The sequence below is a fragment of the Ascidiella aspersa genome, chromosome 2 (genome assembly GCF_963924565.1).
Source record: "Ascidiella aspersa chromosome 2, kaAscAspe10.2, whole genome shotgun sequence".
Taxonomy (NCBI): Eukaryota; Metazoa; Chordata; class Ascidiacea; order Phlebobranchia; family Ascidiidae; genus Ascidiella; species Ascidiella aspersa.
Window position 1 is genome coordinate 27,754,660 of NC_139448.1, and position 24,432 is coordinate 27,779,091.

The 24,432-nt window shown below is 37.3% G+C and overlaps 3 protein-coding genes across 3 annotated transcripts; 2 read left to right on the forward strand and 1 right to left on the reverse strand.

Annotated features, from left to right (window-relative positions):
* Window positions 1-6,684: 6,684 nt before the first annotated feature.
* On the reverse strand, window positions 6,685-14,683 carry LOC146164649 (uncharacterized). Its single transcript, XM_083382376.1, has 6 exons — window positions 14,408-14,683; window positions 13,506-14,039; window positions 12,958-13,078; window positions 12,485-12,625; window positions 7,606-7,794; window positions 6,685-6,900 (listed from the first exon to the last, which is right to left on the reverse strand). The coding sequence occupies exons 2-6, from the start codon at window positions 13,995-13,997 to the stop codon at window positions 6,833-6,835; spliced, it is 1,011 nt and encodes a 336-aa protein (XP_083238502.1). The 5' UTR covers window positions 13,998-14,039; window positions 14,408-14,683; the 3' UTR covers window positions 6,685-6,832.
* A 3,867-nt stretch (window positions 14,684-18,550) lies between these two features.
* On the forward strand, window positions 18,551-22,605 carry LOC146164650 (uncharacterized). The gene has a single exon (XM_083381879.1). The coding sequence runs from the start codon at window positions 18,553-18,555 to the stop codon at window positions 22,024-22,026; it is 3,474 nt and encodes a 1,157-aa protein (XP_083238005.1). The 5' UTR covers window positions 18,551-18,552; the 3' UTR covers window positions 22,027-22,605.
* Window positions 22,606-22,673: 68 nt separating this feature from the next.
* Window positions 22,674-24,376, forward strand: LOC146164651 (deaminated glutathione amidase-like). Its single transcript, XM_083382446.1, has one exon. The coding sequence runs from the start codon at window positions 22,690-22,692 to the stop codon at window positions 23,545-23,547; it is 858 nt and encodes a 285-aa protein (XP_083238572.1). The 5' UTR covers window positions 22,674-22,689; the 3' UTR covers window positions 23,548-24,376.
* The last annotated feature ends 56 nt before the right edge of the window (window positions 24,377-24,432 follow it).

A 24,432-nucleotide genomic window follows, 5' to 3' on the forward strand; every position in this document is an offset into this window, starting at 1 on the left:
ATGTAATGACATTCGCTTGTTTTAATGCAAAACAAAGCCGAATAAATAAAATTGGAATAGAAGAAAAAAGCTTTGCAATGACTAAGTAAGTTAATTTAAGGTAAAATGAATCCACGAATTGTTAATCAATAAAAATAAGTGTTTTATTCGGTAGACTTCGTTTAATGCAGGGGTCGGTAACCTACGGCCCGTGGGCCGGATTCGCCGATGTAATTCATCAGGGCCGCCGCCTCTTTGACAAATTAGACACGAGTCTATTTCATATACTTTTTGACTATATTTTCACTACGTATTGCAAAAAAATTTTCGCCGTGGAAGGCTTCGAAGTGCGTAGCGTAAAAAACGGAAAACGTATTAAAAAATATTGAACATAATATATTTTAACATTTTTTTTATTTTCGGCAATGTAATAAAAACTTGAAATTTGAAAGAAATACCAGAATACTAAAAGAAAAATCGCGCTCGCTTTGCTCGCCAGATGCACCTTGCCTTAAAACGGTTAACAAACACTGAGCTAGATTAACTTTAAATGTTATCGCGTTCCCTCAAAGTATTTTTATTACACTTTTCATTAGTAGTATGGATCACGACGCGTGAATTCGAATTTTAAATCGAACAAACGATTTTTTTTCGCTTTGCGTCAACACTTAACTGCCTCTGTAAATGTCATTAAACACGTTTTTAAGCGCAAAAAATATCCGGGGCCCGTCTGATTCACAGTTGTTCTCATATTTTAATAACACAATTCTTAGTTATCATTTTGTGCGGCCCGCAGAGATTTTTCTGAGTTTGGTTTGGCCCCCGACTAGAAAAAGATTGCCGACCCCTGGTTTAATGGCTGTATTTATTATTACCGAGGAGTAGTAAAATAAGTGAATGAAAACACATTAAATACAAGGCTATAGTTTTTTGAAAGCAAGGGGCCACGGAGCATAAAAGGTTGAGAACCACTGCACTAGAATGTCACAATAAATTGAACTGGAATAACACGGATTAACTCTACTCAACGTAGGAAGTTATAATTGGATTTATTCCACTCTAATCTTATACCAAAATTTTAAAAGTTTGGGCAAATCTCAGATTTTTAAAGGTTCTCAAATATCATTCGGCACCCTAGGGCAGTGTTTCTTAAAATAGTGAATGGTTCACCCCAGGGTGAATAACATTTTTGCAGGGGTGAACCAACCAAAAGGGGTGAATAAGGGTGAACGAAAGTTCAGGAGCATCCTATAGTAACTAGTAAACAACTTTTTGAAGTAAATCGACTAAAACCTGTTGTTTTTTGGGTTTTTTTTTGGTTATTGTAATAGTTAAGTTGGCTTGCACTAAGTGTATGAGTTAGGCCTACCATATGTCCTCTTTTAGGAGGATTTGTCCCCTTTTCTAAAGAAAACTGAATGGTCCTCCGAGGACGCTCAAAAATGCCCGAATGTCCTGTCATTTCGATTTAGTTGCTTATACTTTTAACAAGACTTTTAGGCGAGAGGTTGTATTTATTTCCAAAAATACTTAAGCCATAAAAGATGCTGAATTTCTGGTTTAAAAAGGGCTTATAGAGGGGCTCCAAGCAATTCGTAGGGGGGGAGGCGAGCTTTAAGTTAATATTTAAATTTTTTGCTATGTTATCAATGGTATCGTTTTCGTTTTGGTTGTACACCACTCCTACAGCGCTGTACAAACTCTGTTTTTGTCAACTTTAACATTAAAACTGCCAAAAAAAATTTGCCAATTTCCTGTTATCTAATTTTGTTCACTTTGTTGAGTACAAAGTCTCTTTTTGAGTGCCATTCCATGTTTTCATATCATCGAAGGTATAAGGGCCCTATTTAATTATAATTTTTTTAACTTATAGATAAACGATAAAAGTCATCCACCGTTCTAACTACTTTTTATTCATATTTTATATAATTGGATAACAGGCTAGCAACAGGGGAACGAAATGTTTTGCGAAAAGCCTCCTGATTTTGCAGTTCAGCGCCAATTCAACCAATTAAATCCAATTTTTTTCGCGCTTTGCGCGACCGACAACAAACTACACTAATTTTTTAAGTTGTCTCAGTGATATTTAATTAAAAATTATTTTTTTCGTAGGGGTGCAAGTCATAGGAAAATTACAAAGGGTGCCGCTGCTGAAAAAATTGTGGATATGGCACGTATTTCTCAAACGTAACAATTTTCTTTTACTTGCAGGCAAAAAATATCCTCTTTTCGGGTGCTAAAAGTATGGTAGCCCTAGTATAAATTGTAGATTTACAATGGTAAAACTTAGCTTGAGTTGATTTTAACAAAAATCGAAACAACCTAAGTCATTTTGTGGTGTTATATATAGACGAGATAGTTTTATCATATCATGAGACAAGGTTGAATGAAATCTAGAGATAGATGCTAGGGGTGAACAAAACTAAAAAAGTTTAAGAAGCACTGCCTTAGGACATTAGAAATGGCACCCCGGTTGGGCACAACTCGTTTATATATATTTTATATTTTAATCTCCCAAACAACCATCCTTGCTTTCTGTTTGAACTTACTTTTGTGTCCTATGTGCAGCGCTTGTCCCTGTCAAATGGAAAAGTACGGTGACCAAAAATGGATCGGCGCCATAACGTTCGAGAATGTGGTTACCAACCCCGGAGCCCAGAACGACTTCAATTTCGAGGCAACCGTTCTGGGAAGCAGGTTAGAAAAATAGTGGTCTTTGCTTCGTTAAATGGTAAAGTGTTTTTTTTTTTGCCTTCACCTGGACTCCTAGATTCGGTTCGTTTGTCGTACCATTGCATGAATGCAAATGATGATTGATAACACTAATATGAATCGAAGCCAACTATTTATAAACGGTAAAAGCGTCCATCGCAATAATGTCAAACCATGTACGAACTTGGATGCTTTGTGCAAACGTTACATTTATATATTGGTCAGATATGGTCGTTCTTAAAATAAACTATTAATGAACTTTTTATTTGTTTTTTCTACGCTCTGAATTAGCGGCTCTCAAACTTTTAATAACCGCCTTTTGATTTATCTGGATGTATGGCGTAGCCTACGCCCTAAAGAGAGTGTAATAAAAATAAAAAACATATGATTTTAGGGTTAGAAGATCATAAAACTTAGCCAAAAATAGTTTTCGTTCGTTAGTGTGATGTAAAATCTTAAAGAAACCTAGCGTGCATCATCAACACGTCAGTTATTAAACTCGATTTCATTATAGTTACTGTAGTTTCGACAAGTGACATCAAAAAGCAATACACAACTGATTTGTTACCAAACATACAGTAATTACTATCGCAAGCGAAAAAATAGTGACAAAGTAAAACGTTTATTATAGTGAAAAGATTTACCAGTTTGCCACGTATATTAGCAGTCCAATAACAGTGATTTGTTGTTATCTATCATTAAGTTCTAAGTATGCGCAGCATGGTGGTTTTAGCTAACCGCTGTACTTTGTAATCTTTTTTCTCCCTCGTCGTAGACACTTGTGCAATGATTTTCTTAAAATCACGTCACAGTGCTAGCGAAAACAACTTACTTGCGTATACCCGATTTTTTCTGGCATCACCTGATGGAGGTACGCGAACCCCTGTTTGGGATCTCCTACTCTAGATATATTAAATGCAACTAAAAGTAAACTTTTTTAATTTTATTTTGCAGTTATTGTCGACTGACAACTCGCTTTACGGTCAGACTAAGCGCCAGTCCTCTGATGTAAGTGTATTTTAAAGTAGTGTTTGATTATTTTTCGACGTTGTACGAGTGCGGCTCACGTCTTTTACAAAATACTTTAACGTTGTGTAAACTATTGTATTCAAAAGTTAGATAAGTCATGCTTCTAACTTTTGGTCATTGCTTGTTTTTTTGCCAACTGTTAGGGAATGCTTTAGCCTTATTATCCTGTGTACGCCCTTTGAAGCTTCTGGAACAAATGCATTAGTTATGTTTTACTTATTTGAAAAATGCCATAGGGCAGGTATGGCAAACCTCTTTATTGCTTAGGTCACAAACGAGACCTTAAAGGCCCTTTTACACTACCGCTGAGCTGAGCTGTCCTTGAAATTGCGATTGTAATATGGCTGTTGCAAAGCAAAATCACTTTCACGCTTCGATGGCAGTCGAACATAGCGTGAAAACCGCTTAACGGGGTAACTTTTTGCTAGCTACACTATGCTTGAGTTTAGCAAAGCGTGAAACGCTTGCCACAAGAGAAATTAAATGTAAATTACCGTTGCTCAGCCCAGAGCACGTGTTGTGTAAACGGGCCTTAATTATAAAAGTTTTTAGAAAGTGGTCCATGCTTTAAAGTACGTGTCAATATTAATGATAAACTTGGTGGTGCATCTTCTCTAAAAACTGTTTTTCTTGGCTGGTAATTTATAGGTGTATAGAGACGATTCCTTGTAATTATTCACATTACATTTTTTTATAAAAAATTTTTTGCGCTAAATATAGTGGATTTGCGCTAATATAGTGAACAAATCAGTTTCGAAGGCAACGCCACCTCCGCTTTTCATAATGTTCATACGACTTTGGCAGAAAGGTCCACCCTTAATTTTTACATTAATTAAAACGCAGTTGTTACAAATATTTTTTTAACGTTTTAATATTTGCCAACATATTTGATAAAAGTTGTTGTAAATATTTGATTATATTTTGTTATATTTAACAAGTAGCTCGCTGAAAATCTGTAATGGATCACTGTGTGACGCACGGGTCAGTGGTTCACCTTTGGCTGTCATAGGATATGTAATCTGTGCTGTAATATTTAATTTTTTCAGCGAATTCGTGTTCTGGGAATATATGGTCATATCGATCTTTGTCCTGATCAGTATTGTAGGCCTCATAATTTCCTATCACAACTACATGAAATTCATGAGAACCGCGAAGCTCAAACAAGCCTAACTGTGTTCTGCAAGTTTACACGTTGTTGGAATGACTTTCATCGTTTATATTATACGTTAAACCCCTTTTACACTGTCTACTACACTGTTTTATTATTTATTAGAGTTTTTTTATTGGATGCTTTTGCCATATGTTTTCAAGGTATTTCCTTAATAAATATACCGACTAAAGAATTTTGTCATAGTTTTACGCCCTCCGTTCGTTAGCAATATAGTATACTAGACGAAATACCCGGCATTGCCCAGGTTACAAAGAATAGGGTAACACTAATTTACGGAATGATGAAAGGTCGGAATGGTCGGAACGCTCACAGTAATATTATTAAAGATAATAACACTTGACCCACCTTCACCCAAACGCTAACCCCCACCCTAACCCAAATTTTATGCGTTGATTTAATAATTGTTTTAACGTAACACTTAAATTAGTGAGCGTTCCGACTATTCATCATTCCGTAAATTAGTATTACCCAAAGAATATTTACCGGTTATTCGTAAGATCTTCGTAAATGACATAAATAATGCAAACATATTTTTTTAAATGTCATAACAAATTTGCTTATGCCTAAACGTTTGAACTGAGTGTCACTAAATAGAAATTTTAAATCATGTGATGTGAAGTCGGTTAACTATAGCGCACAACACTTGGCTAAGTATGCAATACATATTTTAAGTAACGAAAATCTGTGACGTTTGTCAATTGAGAATAACTCCCAAACGTAAAACTTTAGGTTGCAGCAGCAATTGCTTAGACTTGCTTGATAGCGTCATGTTTAAGCAAATACGTAATCCCGGTGCTAAACTGCGTCAAACGTGAGAAAAATCCTCATTGAAAAAACAAATGCTTACTGTTAACTGCTGCAATAAAGCTTTTTTCGCGAACTCTACTAAGTATTGCGTGGGTAAACACATTGTAAGAAGTCATTAGGCTTTGGCCTCAATCACTATCGCTAACAAACGGCTTTAAAATAAAAATTCAATTCTTCGTAAATTTGCGAACTCCAGCTAAATTTTACGCGTAAACAGGCATCAATAAGTTTCTAAACATAATAGTCTTAGTTGGAAACATTAAAATTTTACTTTACTAAGGAAATATACTTGCTTTATTTTTTTATTTCACGGCAGGTAAATTAAATTTGGACTATCTTTTACTTACTGCGACAACAAACGCGATATATTTGCGAACTCTGCCTACATTTGGCATTGTTAAACTTAAGTCTTTACTTGGAACGTTGTACACGTTTGTTAGCATAGTTTATAACAGTGTTTCTTAGCCGGTCCAACAAAAACTTCTAAATATACCTATATTAAATTAACTAACGCTGGGGCTTGGGATACATGTTTAAACACAATCTTGGTAACATTGTACCATGTTGAAAATTGCACTGTAACATTTTGTGAATCGCATCGTGTGTGACGTACGTAACACTGTGATGCAACACATTGTAAACAGAAAGTGAACATTTCAACAGTTTTCCATCAGTGAGGTTTGAACTCACGACCTTTGGTTCACGAACCCAGTTCTCTACCACTGAGCTAAAGCGGGGCAAAATTAAATTGTTCGAATTTTATATTATAATCATCACCGACTGTGCGAACATCTTGTCACACACTTACATCTTACATCTCACAAACTTTCTGTTTTGTTATGTAGAGGGAAACTTCATACACTCTTTAATCGCATTAAATACGCTTACTTTATTTCCACAAAAAATATACTCGCACTGTTGTAAAAAGTACAAGCGGCATATGCAACAAAGATCCTTAAATAAAAATTCTCTCGTCCTTTAAAAAAAATCCCAGCCGGGGAGTAAAGTTGGCACACAACATAAATGTCACTTAGTACAGTCTTGATTTTTTAATCTCACAATAGGCCTGTTTGATGGATGGATTGCACTGAAAGTTCTGGAAGGATGCAGTATCGGCTAGAGCACAGGAAGTTGTCATTTCTTCTTTTTCGCCTTCACCAGCTGACTCTCGACCATGTGAAGGTACTTTTTGATGTTCAGGTCTGTGAAGTGGAAATTATTTGCTTTGATAAAAACTCGTCTGTCTACAATTCCCGCTTGAAAAGTGCACTAAAATCAACGCTTCTAAAAAGATACTAAAAAATGTTTCTAGAGAATTCTGTATAACATAAGTGAATAAAATACAGTTTATGTCTAGAATACTACTGGTTTATGTTGATTTTAAATCACTTGTAGCCTTGTCCCCTTTTGAGCAACTTTAACTAGCCCATTGGAAATAAGTTTCGTCGTTAAGGACCCTGTAAAATTCTATTTAGGTTAAATTTATTTTTTGGGGGGTACCCGTTTTGATATACCCCAAGTTGGGTTAAAGTGTGTCGCTTTAATAATATACCCGTAATTATAGCCTAATGTTGATCAGGTATATATAAACGTATTTCTCATTTGGGCAACAGACTTTGGTTCTTACTCAATTTACTACTGCAGTGAAGCGAATAACGCCAGCCTATTAAGGTAACAAATTGTTGAATTTAGATACCTTTAACATTAGTTTAAATCCGACAAACCAGAAACATTAACATTTTGTTGACTATTTCACTTTCAAACAAAGGACCATTCAGAAAGAGCTCGAGCACCTTAGTTTAAAAACCCAACATGCGTCCAGCGTCCGCCTAAATTATCTGTTTGATTGAAACTTTTCTCTAATTTTAACAAAACCCTAAAAGCGACGTAGGCCCTTGACGACTTACCGACAGGTTCGTGAGAATAGTCTTTGGCGCTCTGCAGGTAGAAACGCGAAAGCTCGTATTCACGCAGGTAGTAACAGGCCATCCCGGCCCTCGTTAACGCTTTCACGTGGTCTTCTCGAATGTCAAGCACTTTGAGGCAGTAGTCTTTGATGCGACGGTAGGGAACCCTTTCCTTGTGGGTTAAACAGACTGTGGAATAAGTGAAAGAAAGTAAACATTTGTTTCATATGGAATCTAGCGTACATAGGCTACAACACATATGAAAGAATGTAACTTGAAATGATTGTTTAAAACGATATCTACTGTGAACCACCGGTTGTGGTTTTAAATGGCATTTCATGGCTATTTTGATACACGCTTGAAATCAGGGTGAAAGTTGAATAACTTTCTTACCGGAACGCATGAAAAATGTCAAAAATTACGTCAAAACTTGGCTTTCCGATCGATTCTGTGCACAAATATGCAAACAAGGTAGGCATATATAGTTTCCAGAACACATTGCAAAACATATTTTGTACCGATACAGCGTAGGCCTACCGACAAGAATTATTTACCAGAACGCCGCCCCTGGCCTTTTCGCCTTACGTTCACTACAGGTTTAAATATAAACCAATATGGCTAAAAAAAATTCGTCGTAGACTATACTATGTAGTAGTATGCTGCATAGATTGCGTGTTGTCTTATCTCTTTTAAAGATTAGCCTACTATTTAAGCGACCGGTAAAAAATAAAACAATTGAAATAGGCCACTAAGCGATAAAACCGGGTCTCATGCCATTGTCGAAAAAACGTAAAAAGTATATCCAGAAAAAACGTCAAATTAGGGACAGCACATTTAATCTAGTATAATTATTGTAGCCCACAATTAAAAAAAACACTGAATTTCCTTAGGGCAGGAGTTCTTAACCTTTTTTGTAAGTTTTACCCTTTTAACAAAGATGAATATTAAATTTAAAAAAAACGAAAGTAAAAAATTACATTAGTTATTTTCAATCCGACAGCTGCCCTTGCTTTTTGGCAACGACAAATGAAGTAACTAAGAGACAAGGATGTTGCCAATAAACTAAAAAAAGCATCAATTAGAGAAGCATAGTATGGCCTATTTTCGCCAAAATAATATAAGGAATATTTCAAAAAAATGGTAAAATTCGTTTCGCGCACTCGCGCAAAGCGGCGTTTTTCAGATTTGCAAAGACGGCTTAAGTGACCGTACGCTGACCTCGACTATATAATAACTAACTTAAATCCAAGTACAATTAAAAGCTTTTTTGTTGTTAATGCACATCTGTATCAGAACCAGCCTGCCAATATACTTCATCTGGCCCGCCGCCTCTTTGACAAATTAGACACGAGTCCATTTTAAATACGTTTTGACTATTTTAAGTGTGTAAATGCGAAAAATTTTCGCGATTTGCGCTAATGATCTTTATGCATCCAGTGTGTTTACGTTGTGATGCTCTTTTTGAACTAGATCAGCGCTTCTTTACTGTTGCGCCGTGGAAAGCTGCCAAGTGCGTCGCGGAAAAACGGAAAACGTACCGGTATTCAAACATAATCGACAAATATTTTTTAACCATTTTTTTAAATGTAACAAAAACAAGAAATTAAAAGAAATACCGGTATACTAAAAAAATCGCGCTCGTTTCGCTCGCCAGGTATCCCCCAAATGGTTAACAAACACTAAAATAGATTAACTATCAAATTTATCGCGTTTTCTCAAAGTAGTTTTATTACACTTTTTTAATAGTAGTAGGGGATTGATGACGTGTGGACTCGAATTTTAAACCAAATATACGCTTTTTTTAGCGAATTTGCGCCAAGACTTTACTGCCTCCTTAAAAGTAATTATAAACACGTTTTTAAAGGGCAAAAAAATCCGAGGCCCACCTGATTCACAATTGTTATAAAGTTGTAATAACAGAGACCTTTCTGAGTTTGGTTTTGGCCCGCGACTACCACACAAAGGTTGCCGACCATTGTATACGGATTTGAATAACTTATCCAATGTTAGGATGAACTCTGCATAGAGTTTTGCTCATTTCAGCACCTTATTTGGCAAAAACCAACTACAGTAACTTAAAAATTGAGAGAAGTGTCATGGAAGAACCACAGCTGACCGCAGCAGACGACGCTATGGGTTTATTGCGACGTGACCTCGGCGCTTTTTTGGTGGCATGTGCGGTTGCTCTCGCCTTTTGGGGAAAAAGCAAGATGTGTAGACAATAGAAATGGTAGCGTCTTTCAGCGATATTCTTCATACCGGGTCAAACTAGAAAACCGGCTCACTGTAGAGACTAACCTTATTACTTTTTCGTGCTTTCAAAAGGTCTATTTTTCGCGTTATTTTGCAGGAGTTAGTTTATTCGGCCAGCCGATGTTATTTTTACCTCAATTATGACGTCACGCAATGGTATACTTTTGTGACGTCATATCTCAAAAAATTGTGACGTCATATCTGAAAAAAATTCATAGCCCTCCCCAAACTGAAATCCTAGATCCGCGCCTGACAGCTGGCACAATTTTTCTGTTTCGTAAACTGATGTGAATAATTTGATTGACAGCTCATTTACCCCCCAAAAAGGATTAAATTTACCCCAGGTTAAGAAAGGCTACCTTAGGAGGTTATTTCGAGGTCACATGACTTAGCGCGTGGCCTCTGTGCTTGGTCAAAACAGACAGAAGCGTGTGTACACGAATACGAGTATAGGGTTACGATTCCATTAAAAAATGCTTGTTGGCACATCAAACACGGGTCGGCTGCGTTTATTTCGTCTGTTGGCAACATTGACAATATTCGCATCCACACACGAAGTTGCGCCATCACGATGGTCGATCGTATTGCTTTTAATGTTGCCGACGCGACACAGAAAGCTATTTTTAGACGCTAAATTTTAAAAAGCGAAACCTCGATTTCTTTAAAACATTACTTTATCCACTAACTAATTAGACTATTAATGTTCAAGGCTTCAAACGGCTAAAAACGTAAAAAAGTGGCAGCTGTGCCTGTGTGTCATTTTGAATTTCTTCTTACTATACATTTTCGTAGTTTGATCACTAAGTCCTAAACTAAAGCGTACAAATAACAAAAAGACAATGTTTGGCAAATATTTATATTTCTAATTTGGAACTATAGCGATTACATTCGTTTAGTGACCGTCGTATTTGAAGTTTTGCCAACTAGACCGATAACCACCGCTACCCAGAGATCAAGTTTCGAAAATATTTGTAGTCAAAACTATGCCGGTTATTGTTCTAACTCTGTATCGAATCGAATAAAGCCATTCTTTGTCGCGGTGCCCTACACACCAGGTGTTTGTGACATCATGAGAGACCTGTCGTCACCCGGAAACTGTTTTCTGTTTTGTTATAAAGTACTCCAGCTATGAGTAATGCTTGGTATACGGTTTGATGTTTTTTAACCGTAAAGTTGATATATAAATTTATATCGAGGATTCTTCAACTGAAACTTTTAGGCTAAACCTGACATGGGCTATCAGGCTATCTGAAGTAGGCTACAATTTTGGGTTTGCTCGTTAAACTATAATAGCTAATAATTATAATTTTTACCAATAATTATAAATTTATTTTTTTTATTAAGTTTACGTCTTTCCCAGTGTTGAGAGCAAGTTATCTTGAAGTGACCCAGTCAAGTCATTCATAAAATAAATCAAGTCCAAGTAAAGTGTTTTCCGAAAATAACAAGTCAAGTTCCAGTCCAAGCCACCATATCCAAAACAAGTCCGAGTCAACTTGACTGAGACAAGTCATTATAGTATTTTGTCCGAAAGACTTAGGTCAAGTCAAGTCATTTAGAAACAGTGACTTAAGTGGAGTAAATCAAGTTGAAAGTCATTACAGGACTTATCTTCCCGGCTAATTAACATGGAAACTATATTTTAATAGAAGGGATGTTTAACGTGATATAAACGCATAAAATGCGAAATCGTTCTACAAACAAACTTATTCTAAAAAATCACGTTTATCATCCCTCGATTAACTTAACATTTCAAATCCACTTGGCCCAACGATTGGCTATAAAGCAAAATCGCCTCGTAAAGTTTTCGATCATCAATGTTAAAAGAGTGAGTTGAATAGTAAATAAAGGTGTAGGCAAGGCTTTGACGATACTTGTTCGTACAAGGGTGATAATATATTAAAACATTTATTCTCATTTTAAACAAAACAAGTGCCAGCAACACCAAATACGTTATGTACGGTACAAAGTTTAACTTGGCGTTGTAGGAATTTGTCGTGTTATTTACTTATAATATAGGGTCTACAAAAGGTTTCAAACACTGGTTCAAGTAGCCTTCTGGTTTGAACATGGATTTCGCGCCTTTGTTCATTAAATCCCTATTGAGCCAACAAGGGTTGTCGAAATCCTGTTAGTGCCTAAGCTGTACAAGCACTCACGTACTCGGAGTGGGCAGAGAGACAAAATTGCTGAATTTTCAACCTACATTAACCACCATTCTAACGCCCAAAACCCAAAAGCTAAATTGATCTCATTACTGGAATTCATTTTTTTACAAGAAATCAGACAAGGGTTTATTAAGCCTGGAGTAATTATTATCTTTCAACATTATTTTCCTTCTTCTCGGGCGTATATATAACAAAAATTGTCTAAATACTTTCACACCCCAACATTACAATGAGCGTTCTATAAAATTGCTCCCGCTTATTTTTTGTATAGATTTAAAAGAATTTGCGATCGTTAGAAAATAAGTATGTAAAAAGTAATAGTAAAAACCTATTTTTTCACGTTCACTTTAACATCTTTCCCATGTATTGAAATAATCTGGAATAATGAAGGGTCGTTACGCAACGAACGGCGTGTCAGTATCTTATTGATACATTGTATTTTAGGCAATTGCACTTACTTGCAAGGTGAAGGTAGCAATCAATCTCGACTGCCTCCTTAATCTCCTTAAGTTCGTTTGGCATGACACGGAGCGGCATTTTATCCTTGTCGATTCTGTCGAACTCTGGATTCCACATCACCCCTTCGTCAGGATCCAAACCTACCGTGAAATTTGTGTGTGTTGCTGTGTATATTTTGAAACTTTTTTATTACTACACTTTAAAGTCAAAGAAAGTTATAGAAGCTAATTTGCTGTCTGTTTGATAGTCCATCTAATTGTTTCGGCTTTTGTTCGCATCTGTAGGCTGTAACGGTTTTCACGTAATAGACAAAGTTGGTTAATCACAATTGCGAAATCCCTGAAAATATAAATCCAGGATAAACGTTGACTTTATACATGTCATTGTAAAAAAGTAAGTTTTTGCATTGATCGCGAAAAATTCACAGGGTTATGATGCATGTTACATTAATTAAAACATGATGAAACTTCACCTTTGATATAAAGCAGAGCTTGATGCAAGTACTTCGTGGATTCTCTGTAATCTTTCTGTTGCAGTTCCTCGACTCCCTTGTTTTTAAGATCCATTGCGACACCGACCTTAATTTTCATGTCCTGGTAATAAAAGGTATAACGAAAAATCATTTTTTAATATCCTGTCTAAAACCACATAAGGCAGTCCGAATGGTGTAACTATATAAAAGACATCATAAAACTCAAATTTAACAAAAACAATCAAAGTGTGGTATTCACTATTTGAAATAGCCTTTTTTATTATTTGTAGCGAGAGGTAGCTTAGTAGTTTCCAATTTAATTGAAATATGCCCTACAAAACCAAGCCTATCTGTGTTGATCACGAAATATTTGGCAAAATCAACAGCGCTTATTGAAATAGTTTTCGGATGAACTAAAGTAATGTCAAGCTTACAACTTTATATCTTTTAATTTGATGGAAATTTTAACAGGCCACATTACTTTTGCACGGCCACATAACAGTAAGGGGTGCTTCGCCTGCTATAGTAAAAATGACAACATGAACCACCTGAATAAAGTTGACTTTGGGCTTGCGGGGTGTCGTGCTCTGGTTGTCTGGGTCCTCGTAGGCCGGTCGGTTGGTTATTACCGCCGTCTTGCAGCGGAACTCGCGCTTCACAACGTCAAACAGACCGACCTTGGCGCCACGATTGGCTTCGTCGTCAAGGTCACCCGACGTCACCAGCAGGTCATCGTCGTCATCAAAGTCATCGCGGTGGCGACGTCGTACCTTGGGCTCCTCGAAAACTGGTTCGAACGTGTGGAATCGCGCGTGGGTTTGAGGCTGCTTTGGAGGCTCTGTTCCTTCCCACTCAGATTCGGTGATCGACTCACGAATCGAAGCCATGCTCTCCGGCCAATGCTGCGTGATGCGCGAGCTGCTGCTTGGGGTGGGGGAGGTTGAAGACGCTTCGCTGGGCGGCGCTGGCATCTTCCGCTCTGCGTGCTGAACCGTCGACTCCTCGTGCTGCGTATGCTTGAGCGCGGCAACGCGACGCATCGGTAAGGTTACAGTTCTTTAGCCGGTTGTTTTAAAGGTGATCTATACGCAGCGCACGGTGTTTTAAATTAAGTGCAGCTGTAATTAATGAACACGGTATACAGCTGTTGTGCGCTCGGTTACCTGAAATGCCGAGAATTCTCGCAAGATTTATTTTGGTTTCAAGCCGGTTCAACAGTGATATACGCTTTATCGACGTAAAGCGTACGCCTTACACTTGAAATTGGCCAAAAGTGACGCTGCAATAATTGACATTGCGTATTGTATTTATTTTCAATAAAAACCGTTTGCTATGTCACACATCATGCGCAGTGGCGTCATACCAAACTTTTCTATCTATAGGCCTACTTGTGGTTCTGACCGAAATCTCAATGAATCTTACTATTTATAATAAAGTATGATAGGTTTACCTGTATGTGTCATAAATTTGTTTACATGGGCCCTTGGATAGCCGCGAGCTTCCTAAGTCAATCTCCTAAGATATTAATTGGTAAATCTTTTACTATACCTCAGGACAAAAAAGCGTTTCTAAATCCAACACTGGGCTGAGCAATTCTATTTTGTCTGTACCTATCACAACTGATTTTTAGATGTAATTAACTCAAGTTTTCCAATTTATTGTAAAGTTCTCTTGTTAAAACAGCACTGCTTAAGTTTGATGTTATCTGCATAACTAATTGCGGCATGTCCGCTGTTTGTAATCTTGTACATTGAAAAAAAATTGTATTATTTCCGAGTTTTTAAGCTGAATGACCGTTATCTAAAACGAAACTACTTTTTGCGACAGCAACGGTAGCACAAACTAATTCGGCGTCCTTTCTCTTGTCAGCTTGCCTTTCACGATGTGTTTTCCCAACAGTGGCGCGTAAGAAATCCGTGCGTACTTTCTGTTGATGACTTACTATTGTATTACATCTTCTTTTGTCGGCTTTGTTTGGCAAGCAGATATCGGCGCAAGTAAGTGAGTCGAATTTATAACCCGAGTTTGGTTTCAAAAGGGATATTTCAGCCAAAATCAAGCCTGGAAGGTGGGGGTCACATCTATACGTTCAAAACGCATCCAACACTCTGCAAATTCAAAGAAAATCATTAGCGGCATTTGGCACAACACTTATCACGGTTTATGACCTTTTATTCGCTAAGCATCGTGAAATCTTTTTGACACTTTTTATAATCTGAGATTTTTTGTAACATTTTTTATAATCTGAATATTTTTATTTTGTAATGTTGACCAAGCTATCGCAACCATACTTTAATTTTTGTATTGCGTCATTCAACCAGCAGAGTAACGGTGTTTGCATTTCAAGATAATACGGATTGCTGTTTTGGTTGCACCATATATGTTTCACATGAATATAAAAATAACCTAAACCAGTTCGACCCTTAACGTTTACTTAAAACTGAAGACAAATATGGGTATTCTGCTCAGAAATCGCTTTTTCTACAAGCTATTTCTAATAAAGTTCCCCTATTCTTCAGCCAATAAGCAAATCTACGCCGTGTTGGCCTAACTTGGGCCATATAAGGCCTAATATACATTTTCTACAATGGAAAATGTTACCTAGGCATTTTAATTTAATAGCTAAAAATTTACTCGTCTGCCCAAATCTGCTGAAAATACCGATAGCTGAAGCGTAAAGATGTAGGGTTAAGCTAACATATTGTAATTTTATCGAGTAAATCGCAAATCTCTTATTAAAACGCTGTTTTGAATTAATTAACGTTAGCCGATTTAACGAAAAGAAGGTTGCGCCGCGATAAATATCAAAGGACCAAATTTTTAGTTGCAAATTCGTAGCATCATTTTCTGACCAGCTTCTCTTGAATGGAGTTTGTGTGGAGGGCGGAATAATGTAGATATAGGGATGTAGCGACCATCTCTATCGCCACATAGCGATAGCTTTATCAGTAAAATCCAATTCGTATTGCATTGTAGTAATTGCCTTTCTTTTTGTGCTTTTGGTCAGACCAGAACAGTCTGCATGGTCTCTTGCTTCCCAACTATACTCTGTACCCTTTTGTTATGCCATAAACTAAACATACAAACTATATGCAACGAAATAACCCATTGTCCTGCAAGGACAAAAATCCTTACTTTTTTGTTTAAACCTATACTTGAATAAGGCCTAGATATTTGCAAACGTATTTTACAGATCTAAGAAAGCGTTCTGTAGCTGTAAGTAAATATTAGATGACGACAAGCTTTTTCACCGCACTCTCCGTATCTTCGCCAGTACCGGTAGTTGAAGTACGGTACGGTAAGCAGGAACTATGTACCGAAAAGCGTTACGGTACAACAAATGTTCTCTTTCAAGAAGACGTTCCAGAAACTAATTTTCTGTCGATTTTATATACGCAAGTGCAAAAGTATTATTTTAATTATATCGAGCACTGTGCAAATCTTGTTAGTTCCATAGTTAATCAGTCCTTTTAAAACTATTTTTTGCCAATAAAAATGCTTAGTTTTTCTCTTCTTGTATTCAGGCCTATTTTGACTAAAATTTTAGTTGCATATCGGCGCACGAGAACCAACCATACACTCAGGTTTCATAAGCTTGCTTTTTAAAGACGTCATGTTATGACGTAACTTGATGGCGACATTTTTGAAAATAATCATGCGTAAGAATTTTTGATCAGTGCAATACAAATGTTTCTATTTTCATCTCTGATCTTTCCAGAAGGTAATACTGTTAGCGTTTGTTTTGCTACCGGTTACCATGATATAATATGCTCAGGTGCAGATATAGCCTACTGTATAATATGCTAAGTATTTTTGCTGCAACGGCCATGTATTCGAAAAGGATATCACAGAGAAATTACAAGCCAAGCTGGGGATGATTTCTGTCTGGTAATAAATACTGAATGGACTGTTTTTAAATAAACCTTTTATTAGCTGAGCGAAAATGAATTTTAACAAGCTTAAACCGACAAAAATATCTTTTTGGAACATAGTGTTCACCCATAGAGCACTAATACGTTCGAACGTTAGCGTTCTATGTGGTCTCAGCAACTTTGTTACGGATCAGCGGTTTTCGTTTTGTTTATGTTTGTTTTGGATTTTGCACGTTTGTTTTGTGTAGATAAATCTGACATAATTGTGAATAAAGTAATGCATTATTACTCGTACGTTTCCCAACCTTTACAAATGTAGTATGTTCTTAGAGTGTTATATTCCAATTTTATTGTTATTTTAAATTATCATTTTACCTTAACCAGTACATTCCTTTTGTTGTTAACTTGGCGCTCCTTTACTTTTGTACGTAGAAAGTAATGCAAAACAAAACAAAAAACGCATACCACAACGCACATTCATTTGGTTAGGGTGCGGGTTAGCGTTTCGGTGAAGGTGGGTCAAGTGTTATTATATATATTATTAATAATAACACTTGACCCACCCTCAGTCAAACCCTTACCCAAACAATGTTTTTTTGGTAATTTCTACAGAGATAACCCTTAACTTGTTAGTATGACAATGACTCAAGAAGACTGGACTTGAGTTTTTATTTAAGCTACTGTGTTTTTATTAGAGTTGACTTGTGTTTATTGAACACAATTTTCATAAAATTTAGGATTATTCACAATTAGCATTCACTATTTACATATTGCTCAGAATTGAATGGGTTAGTTAAACATTTATTTTGATACCCTAGTCTAAATTGACAACTTTTGATATTGCGTGGGGAAATGTTTAAGAAGCCTAAAATTGTGTTTCTGTAAATAAGATAGCGCTAAAACTTGGTTGTAATAACTTTGTAACTTATAAGATTTGCACATGTAAATCAATTATTACCAAAAACAATAATCACTAAGCACCGTGTTGCACTGAATATGTGAATAATAGAAATCACCTTGAACCTTGCCAGATAAATTTCGACCTTAATTCCTGATCAGTAACAGCAAAATACTCTAGCAAAGCTAGCAATTTAGGTCGGACACAATAAACAGATCTTAAAAGATAAGATATACTGACAATGCCTTGATTGGCGAAATATATATATCTTTTAAAATCTGTTTATTGTGTCTGACCTGAATTGCTAGCTTTGCTAGAGTATTTTGCTGTCATTAAGCACGACTGAAGTATTGTGTGTTGCTGACTCAAGTTGGCACAGTTGAACAGATTTTATTGCGAATTTTTAGGAATTACAGTATGCAATCAATTCTCAATTTAGAATGGGCAGTATAATAGAATAGGTAAAAACTTTTTTGAAACTTTTGGAACATACACTATGTCTGTGATTAAGTATATGCTTTATAGCATGGCTAAGCACTAAACTGTTACAGAATGCAGAGTCCATGAAAATAAAATAATGCGAAAACAAAAGTTTTGGTTTTTTCATAACTCCAACAGTTTTTGCAAAATTTGAATGCTAATTTTGCAGAGCCATGAACAGAAGTATAAATTTATAAATCAAACTTAACTTTTTCTCACAAGAAATGTAATCATTTTTTCTGGATATACAAAGCCTAGTTAATCTACCTAATAGTTTATATTTGATATCTCAATAAAATGGTAATTTTGTTTTCAGGCGTTGGCAGTTAAAGTAGGATTTGTAAGATGGACAGGCTTCCGTGGGATGTTGAACCTGTCAAAAACAAACGATCAACTGCTAGACGCGGTTTTGATGGTGGTTTCAACATGTGGGGAGCGTCAGAGCAAAATCCTGCCAACTCTGAGCATATAGAAAAGAAAAAGAAGATTGTGGCTGATCTTATGGCTCTAAGGCGGATGAAACTGATGCAGCAAAATAGACTACGCTCAGCCAGCTCCCTTAGTTTTGATTTACCCACTCTTGATGGTCCACCAAGTCTTGTTGCTTTGGACAGAAAACATGTTGAACCTCTTTTGAAAGGAACAAATCTGAAGGAGAAACTCGATCAGGCTTTTGGCGAAAACTCGCTGGAAAAGGCGTCCCAGCATTTTGTGAGTTTAACTTCAGAAAAGCAAAGGCCCAACAGCAGGGAAAAGGTGGAAATGCAGAGAAAGAAGTTTTTGGATGGTCTAACACGCGACGGTAAAACAAAGCTACAGGAACACAGAAAACAAAGAGTAACGAAACAGCAGAAACTCGTCGAAAAGCAACATGAGTTAGATGAACAAGCAGCCGCTGTCGGCAAGGCTGGTTTGGACTGGAGAGACAGCAGTTCCTCACCTCAGACACTTGGCGAAGATTTGGAGTACTTTGCCAATGAAACTGGGAAAAGGATTAAATCAATGGAAACAAATGTCATGTACCTGAAAATAAAGTATGGCCCACCTAAAAAGGTAAGACCGCCATTTGCAACAACATCCTTTCAGACTTTTAAAGCCTTCCATAAAGAGCAAGTGGACATTGTTTCTCGCATCATTGATGACATGCTGGATGAGGTGTTCAGACTGGCAAGTAGAGATAGTGCCAGTGATTCGGAATTGATACAAATGCTCCTCAAGTCTGATTTACAACAGTGGGATGATTACCAAGTTCAGGCTATAAAGCAAGAAGTCCTGCTTGATATCATGAACGAGATAATTGTGGAAACCTGCAATGAGCACATGTATAACCTTTCTGAGGAATGTGTTTACCTTGGCCGAATGTCAGTTGTCTATTCTGAGGATATTGTCCTAGACAGTACACATGCAGTGGTGACTGCCACTAAAGGCAGACCTAAGAAAGCACCGGATAATATTGTTGACCAGACATGGTATGGTGTGAAAATTGCAAGGGATAGGACTCACTTTGGTTTGTGGATGCACAGCCAATCCACCATCAAGGAAGATGCTGATATTCGTCGGCAATCACCCACTGTACAGAAAGCAGTCACACCGCCACCAGTTGTAGTTGAAAGTGCCCCAGATGCAGATGTCATATCATCTGAGCTAGCAGTTTGCAAAAGAAATACAGTTTTTGGTAATTCTGTTGAATTAAGAGATTATGCTCTCAAGGAGTTTGATATTTGGGAAAGTATGTCCTTTGCTGTGCCAGAATTTTCATTTAATAACAGACAATCATTGGGAGTTTCAGTAGCTGTGCCATCTTTTGATCATAAACTTCTGGCTCTGGGCACAATAAAAGGGGATATTTTGGTGTATGATATGCTCTTTCAACCTCCAAGGCCGATTCGTTGTGTCTCTTTTGAAGGGAAATCCCAGGATACCATTTTTAAAATTCAATGGAGTTTGGATACAGCCCGTCTGCTTTCAGTTTCTGTAACTGGTTGTGTAATTGTCTGGAGTATGTTGTATGCCCCTTATGTATCCAGCGAAGACCTCAACTCCTTAGAAATTGAAAATGAATTTACAAACAGTCAACAGCTGACAGCATTGTGTGTCATGGAATCTTTAAAAAAAGACTTCACCTTCCAAGAAGGTCCCCTGACTACATCATCCAATGAAATTCATCGACCTACAATTGCACACTTTTATCCTACACTATCATTTTCTGGTTCGCAAGATACTGTTATGGTATGCTTAAGTAATGGTGACATACTAAAGTGTAACCTTTTGAACCTAATACAAAAACGCTGTGTTGAGCAGATAATGCCCGGTACTGACCAAAAGCTTGAACCCGTTTATGTTTATGGCACTGACATTATACCAAGCAAAGAAATAAACATAATTGGTCAAGAAGTTCATGCAGAATTATTCAGGCATCATCGCCATGCTGTCGTGGACCTTTGTTTTGTTAACAATTGTCAAGACATGGTGTCTATTGATGCTTTGTTTAATATGTGCATTTGGAGGTACAGCGCTGAACACTTGAACACGTTTGGCTGGTTTACTCCATACAAAAGGTTTGCTCTCTCTTTTGTGGAAGAAATCTTAGTTCCCCAAGGTGCCGACGTTGTCAGATTTGAGGATGAAGTTGCCCTGAAAAAGAAAATAAAGGGAAGAAAGACGAAGAACAAGCAGCTAATAGCAAGGGAGCGACAAGGTGTTTTGAAGGAGATACAATTTAGTGGACTGGATAAACAAAAGCCTTGGCACACTGACGAGTTTCATGATGAGCTGGAAGATGAGGAAAAGGCCAACAAACTTCCGAAGTTCTTTACGCGCATATTTTCGCCTCCTGGATTCCAGCCCACAGATGTTGCTGCAGGCGGTTCGACCTTTTATGCAATAACTTACAAAAGGGACACAGAGCTAATAGTTAAGTTCGCTGAAAGAGTGTATGAGATCTCAGCTCATAAAGCAGTTAAGGTTTTACAACTTGCTGTGTCACCATCCGGAAACAGGCTCTATTTTATGTTGCTGTACAACGAACACTTGCCAAAAGTAAGAAAGCACATTAGCATTGTTGACTTTGATTTGGAAAAACTTCTACTGGGAAATATTGGCCCCATTCAAATTAACCTAAACAGCGAGAAGTTTGACATCTGCAAAACAGCAGCTGGTGCCCGTTTCTCCGTTTCTCGTGTCAATCATGTGCTTGGAACAGAATACATAGTCTGCAATGCTGTTGGAAATCTCCAGGTCCACTCCGTGTTGAGTGGGCGACAAGTAATTTACAGTCCAGCTGATAAGGAAAAAATGGCTTTAGTCAAACATGGCCTTGTGCTTCCTCCAAAAGTCAGCAAGATGGCCTGGGGTGCTAACACTTTACTTTTAAATCCCGATGGCCTGACGAGCTACATTGGAATTTTTCCTCTAATTGGGGTAGACAATAAAGCGACAGTTACTTCAAGAGTCATTGATCTGTCCGATGAGAGCACAGAAGAACAGAGAGTGGCAGTACAATCTGCCTACAAGAATTTACTAGCCATAAAAAGAGCTAAAGGTGGGACGGGCCAAGATGATTCTGCTGAGGCAGATACATTTGAAATCAATTGGTACCAACCCGAACAGGCCCAAGTACAGGAAAACATGTCATGTCGGGAGATGCCTATTGAACTATACCTCCGCATGACCTTGAACAATATGCTGGATGTGGTTCTGGCAATAGCCAGTGGTCAGCGCATTCCTCAGGATGTCAGGAGAAATATCTGGAAGCAAGACTGGGGTCGCATGCAGGAATACTTTAAGCAAGAGACAAAAGAAAATAGTACTACTGGCTAAACATTTTAAACATGTATAGATATTTTTTCTATAATTTAAAACCAAATTTGTCATATGTTTGCAATTTGCTTGTATTATCCTTGATGGTTACAGCTGCATACAAACTTCAAGTTTCTGTTCTATTTTATTACCCTAAATTCTTATATTTTATACAACGCTTAACTTCTTAAACTGTCAATTTAATAAATTTGTGTTATTACTAATTTTATTATCATTTTTGTTTAAACATGTCTCTTGTTTCTGTTTTTTTTTATAAATGTTTTGTATATTTTAAAAAATCAACAGCTCATAAAGTTATCACCTTGCCATAATAATTACATTTTTTAAAGGATGTTTTTTATTCATATTAATTGTTATAATGTGTTCCACTGTGTAATATTTTTAAGAGCCATTGGTCGCAAATGTTTTGTTATATTTTTGTTATTTCATACTATGCATTTTAAACCTTGCTTCATACAGTTCATCAATTTTTACCTCTGTTTACCAAGCCATTATTACAGCCAAATGTATATAATGTTGCCCATTGATATTTTTATACCAGTTTCTTTAAATGTATAAGTTCGACATGTTAAACAGTTCCGTTTATGTGCGATGAAAAAAATTACATCACGTTTGCCAACGTCTAATTTGTGTAACAGGAACCTAGGAGTAATAGGTTTACCAATGACTTCACTGCTTCGAATACCAAAAATGAAACGAAATGTCATTGCAGTTTGTCAAATGACGATTACCGATGACAAGGCCCTTAATTTTAATAATGGCAAAGAGCTCGTTAGAAACGCTAAACAGATGGGCGCGAAAATGGCGTTCTTGCCCGAAGCGTGTGACTACATAGCGAACGATTTAAGTCAGAAACTGTCGCTTGCCGAAGACATAACTGCGGAGAACTCGATGTGCTCTATGTACCAGGAACTGGCTCGCACCGAGAAGATATGGCTTTCGCTGGGCGGCCTCCACCGAAAGTGCGCCGAAGACGAAGCGTCGAAATGTCGCATCTCGCAAGTGATCATCGACGATCTCGGCCAGGTGCGCTCGGTATACGACAAGTGCCACTTGTATAGTGTCGACATTCCAGGCCGTGTTACGCTTAAGGAAACCGACGCTATCACACCGGGAAAGGGCATCGTAGACCCGACAGACACATGTGCGGGTAAAGTGGGCTCCATGATTTGTTACGACATGCGTTTTCCGCTGCTGTCCAACGAACTCCAGCGTCGCGGGGCCGACATCTTAACTTACCCATCGGCGTTCACGGTCCCGACAGGACACGCGCACTGGCACGCCATCTTACGGGCGCGCGCCATCGAAACGCAGTGCTACGTGGTGGCAGCAGCGCTCACCGGCAACAAGGGCGTGCGCTCGTTTTACGGCCACAGTTTAATTGTCGATCCGTGGGGCACAGTGCTGGCCGATGCGGGCGACCGTGCCGGAGTCGCCACCGCTACAGTCGATCTGGAATACCTTTCCGAGCTACGCTTAAACATGCCGATATTGCAACACACGAGACGCGACTTGTTTTAACAGGCGATTTATTAACAACTGTTACCTGTATTATTTTTTTGTCATTAATTTGTGCAATGATACTTATTACTTTTTTGCCAAAATGACTCACTAATACGCTTGGTAGGATGTAAGCCTTACCTTTGTTTTCTTAATTAAAGAATAACATAAGTGTTCAATTTTAATAATCGTGATTAAACAATCTTTTATATAGAATAACTTTAAATATAAATCAGAAAAGCGGTGTTTTTTGCTTTTTAAACGCATTTCTAAGTCCCAGGGGACCTTGAAATGATGAATGAAATTGATTCCAGAAAGATTGATATATTTTTATTGCTTTTTTGCTATTGCAAGAGCTTTATGGCGTTTCTACTGTCGCGCAACTTTTAAATACCGATAAGTTTTTCTGCAAATTCTATTGTAAAAGGCAATTGCTGAATCAAGAAAAATCCGCCTTAAACTATTGAAAACATTTTTATGTCAGGCCTTTTTAAAAAAGTATAGCGTTTGCCTGCCATTGTTTTAATTTCGCATTTAAAATCATTTCTATTGTTACATCCCTATCCCACTAAAGATACAGCACACTCGTGCTGTAATATTTTCTAAAGGTTATTTAGGATGCCAACAGTGTTACCTGTTTCTAGCAGGGAGTCTAACCGTCTGACTTTTCCTTTCAGGTTTGGTTTGGGTTTGAGGGTACTTTAAAATCCAGTTTACTTCCGATTTTGGTTCGAAGCATTATAAAAGTTCTTTTATGACTAAATTTATTTTTTAAACTATTTACTTATTTGCAAAACGTTTTGACTCCATGATGTCTAGGACATATTTATCTGTAATTTTTTTATTTTGCAACTTCTGATAAATTTAGGCAGAAGCTGGTTTTTAGAAACAATAAATAAATATAAC